At 36.3% G+C, this 4,065-nt stretch overlaps 1 protein-coding gene across 1 annotated transcript; it reads left to right on the top strand.

The window, feature by feature from the left end:
- The first annotated feature begins 1,137 nt into the window (after nucleotides 1-1,137).
- Nucleotides 1,138-4,065, top strand: LOC108249064 (beta-2-microglobulin-like). Its single transcript, XM_017438203.3, has 4 exons — nucleotides 1,138-1,293; nucleotides 2,654-2,926; nucleotides 3,183-3,212; nucleotides 3,668-4,065. The coding sequence occupies exons 1-3, from the start codon at nucleotides 1,230-1,232 to the stop codon at nucleotides 3,194-3,196; spliced, it is 351 nt and encodes a 116-aa protein (XP_017293692.1). The 5' UTR covers nucleotides 1,138-1,229; the 3' UTR covers nucleotides 3,197-3,212; nucleotides 3,668-4,065.

The following is a 4,065-nucleotide window of genomic DNA, read 5'->3' as shown; positions in this document are numbered from 1 at the left end:
ATTGTGTCACTAAAAACAACATACAACTAATTCAGATTTGAGTAAAAGGAATATTTAGAATAAGCTGTTTGAATTATAATTCAACAAAATAAAGCTAAGAGATACCATTGACATAAGTCTTACTAAAAGGTGTGAATAAATAAATTTTTAAAAGCCAGACTGAACTTGAATTTTTATTAAAAACATCGACGCGCTTAGCTGAATTAATTTTAACTTTATGTAAAATCAAGACTTTTTCCTGTAAGGTAAATCTGGCAATAGATAGGACCAAGAACATAAACTTTAGGCCTATTTATGCCTCTATTGAACAGATAAAAAGGCAGTAATTTCTACATTAAACATATTTATCTTCTTCCACAGTTATTTAACCGTATTTACAAAACTTTCCCCCCATAGAAATCCTCCCAAAACATTGTTTTCTGATATTTACTTCAGCATACCTGCTTATTTTTGTCTTTATAGGCTTTTTAATGTTTAGCTGTTGTCTTAGTAGTTGTAGATTTAGCTCCAGTTTAGCTACATTTAGCTGCTGTCTTGGTAATTTTAGCTTTTCTGCTTGTTTCAACCAACAAGTCAGTTTCAGCTTCTCCAACAGACGTCATTAGCAGTCATTTGTTTTCTTGATATAGGTAGTTAAGTTTTCAAATAGGGCGTTCGGAGGCCTTTCGTCTGAGCTGAAGGCCTCCACCTGCCCAGGTGGGGGTTAAAATCATCCAGGATTTTACTTTCTCTTTGCTTCTGTTAGAGCTGACAGCAAAGTTTAGTTTGAAAGGAAGTAGGTATGAAGTAATCAGCAGAAAATGGTGTTAAAGTTTACCCACAAAATTGCTAATTACATTAAAACACCTATTTCTTGTTTTTACATTTTACACAAAAGAAAGGGATTTTTTTTTCTTTTTTAATGTTTTGTCTCTTTAAAAAGAAAAAAGGAAGAAAAAGAATTAAATAGAAGACATGACAGAGTCACCTTTCCTTTTCTGTCTTTAAGTCTGTAAAGACTTCTTATATCAGCTCTCAGGCCACAACAGAACAAACGTGTCTGCTCCTATTCTACCTGGCAACAGCAGCATCTGACACCTGATTGGTCACAACCCGGCGATGGGCGGGTCCCGAGCGCAGCGATATATGCAGCCCCGCGGATAGTTTCACTTCATTTTCTGCGTCGCAGAGGATCGGACTCTTCAACAGAACTGCATTTGTGTCAAAAACGCAATAAAAATCGCCTCATCATGAAGTTTGCTCTGTGCCTCGCGGCTCTGGCTACTCTTTACTGCACTGTCAGCTCCAAAAACAGTAAGTAGCTAACATTTGTTTCTTAAAGTTACTGAAATGTAGCTAAAATAAAAAGCTAACATCGAAAAAACTCTTGTTCGTCTACATGTATATTTATTTAGTCTAATAAGACTTTTTAAAAATATATTACAGAATTAGATTTTAGTGTTGGTGTGACTGTTTGTGATAAAAGAACAAAAATAGCAGAAATAATAGTATTTATGTTAGCATTAGCTGTTAGCATAGCTGCGTTGAAGATGTCAGTTTTAATGGAGATGACTCATCCAAACATCAAAGTGGTTTTTATATTTATATTAAATGATTTGTATATTTGTAAATACATAAATAAGAAGTAAAATGTTTCTAAGGACACAAAAAAAAATCCTTAAAAGTTCTCATGTTTTGTAAATTCTTGTTTTTTTTGTAAAGTTGGACTTCTTACCTTCCATCTTTGTTTCTGTTTGGATCTAAAGTATTAAAAAATTCCCCTGATCTCTTGTCCAACATTAGTGGTAAACATGTAATAAGAACTGAACTTCGGTGGGATTCCCCTCAGTCTTTTCTGCTTTTACTTTCGATTTTCTCTTTGTTACAAACTCCCAAAATGGCTTCTTCGCTGGCTTCATTTCAAGACATTTCTTTCTCCTAATATTTGTTTTATCACTTTAATATGATGCATATTTAAGAACAAACAAGTATATTTAAAAAAAGTAAGAATTGAACAAATATAGAAAGAAACTAAAAGCTCCCCGTCTGCTAATGGAACTGCTTTTATTAGATATAGGGAAATAAAATCAAATGTTTTTAGTTTTGATTTCTTTATCATTTTAACTCTAATTGGTCAGATTTTTTTTAGTGGGGTTCTGGGAATAGGGACGGGCTGCAGCATTTAAATATTAAAAGTTTAACGAAAATAAAACCTTTCCTAACAGAGTTTTTTTTCAGAGCGTCCCCCGGCGTCCGCTTCCAACTTTGCACTTTATTTTGAAAGGGTTAACAGGCGGAGCTCGTGCCAACGGGTGAACAGGATGTGGACGTCCTTTTTGTCGACTATTTGAAGCAAATTCGATAATTTCTGTGTTTTTGCTTAAAGTTCCCCAGCCCTAGCTCTGTGTAAAAAAGGTCTGAACAATAAACATCTTACCTGTTGCAGATAGCAACAACCTTGATGTGTAGAAATAAAGTTTATTTCTACCTGGACTGATGAGCTAATGGTTATTTACACAGAATTATTGGTATTATTATTTATTTTACAGCAGTAATCCAGTTTTGTTTTGGTTTTGAGGTACGTTTTTCACCCAGACGCCAGATTCCCGTCGGACGAGGACGGATGTGGATTTTCCCCAGCTAACGTCACCTCTTTCATTTCTTTTGCGTCCAGGTCCACCGAAGGTCATGGTCTACAGCCGCGACCCCAGCCAGTTCGGGAAGGACAACGTGATGATCTGCCACGTGAACAACTTCCACCCACCGGACATCAAGATCGAGCTGCTGAGGAACGACGTGGAGCTGCCCAAGAGCACCCAGACCGACCTGGCCTTCAAGCACGACTGGCACTTCCACCTGACCAGGAGCGCCCCCTTCACGCCCAAAGAGGGAGACAAGCTGGTGTGCCGGGTCACTCACATGGGGGTCCCCAAAGACTTTGTCTGGGGTGAGTTTTTAAAGCCGTACATTTGTTTCTTTTGTTTGTTTTGTTTTAAACAAAATGATGTGTAAAATATATAAATCCAAGCAAAAACTACTTAGAAATGATTTGAACCCAAAAGTTTTTTTTCAAATGTGTTCCCAGTTTTAAGTTTTTAAACAAAGCTTATTTTGGCCTTTTATCATCATTATTCTGGCTGATTAATTCTTTGTATAAAGAGACAATTTGGTGATTAATTATTGTTGTTTTGTTTTTTTTACAGAGCCCAACATGTAATCGCGGAGGCCTTTCGGTGAGTTTTTAACAATCTGCTCCAATATTTCCGTTTTTAGTTCGGAGGGACTCCCAACAGAGCCGACGGCCCGTCAAATTCTCGAAATAAAAAAAACAAAAGCCCCAGGGAAGTAAGGGAGCAGAGGCTGAGATGAAGGCCTGTTAATGTAACCGTGGCAGTTTGCTGACACCTGCTGGTAACTTGATGCATAGCAGTCCCCCCACGATGGATTCAAATACATAAAAGAAGAGCAGGTTTTATAAGTTTCTGCATCTAGTAATATTTGGAAAATCTGGTATACGAGGGATTTTCTACATTCGCTTTCACGTACCTTTATTTTGAAGTTTGCTTTTGTCCAGGGAAAACATAGATCTTGCAAAACTCCCATTTTTAAATCAATAAATGTACGTTTCTTTAGGTTTCCCGTCCAGGTCAGAGGAACTAAATGTTTCTTTCTTTCCTTCTCGTTTCAGGTTGTTTTTTCTTCAACTTCAATCAACAATTTCACTGCAGAAATTCTTTTGAACAGTTTTCTCTGATTTTGATTGTATCAAAAACACAAAATCCAGCTAATGCAGTTTTTTTCTGGTTTGTTTTTCTGGTTTTATTAGGGGTTGGAGTTTCTTTTATTTTAGTGCGAGTCCTTTTACAATCTGTTATCACGATTAAATTTGTGCGAAGTTGAACATAAGTTGTAATATTTTCCTGTAAATTTTTAAACGTTTCCATTCCTTTCTTTGTCGGGATTGTGTTTATATATCTAACAATTAAATGTACTGGGGGGAAATGTGCTGTTGTACATTTTCTGTAGGAAATCTGTGTGACGTGACAACTTCTTGTCAGCACTATTAAATAAAATACTTCTTGGTGA

The sequence above is a fragment of the Kryptolebias marmoratus genome, linkage group LG1, assembly GCF_001649575.2.
Source record: "Kryptolebias marmoratus isolate JLee-2015 linkage group LG1, ASM164957v2, whole genome shotgun sequence".
NCBI classification, from domain to species: domain Eukaryota; kingdom Metazoa; phylum Chordata; class Actinopteri; order Cyprinodontiformes; family Rivulidae; genus Kryptolebias; species Kryptolebias marmoratus.
The sequence above is the reverse complement of the archived record's forward strand: the minus strand, read 5'-3'. Positions and strand labels throughout refer to the sequence as shown.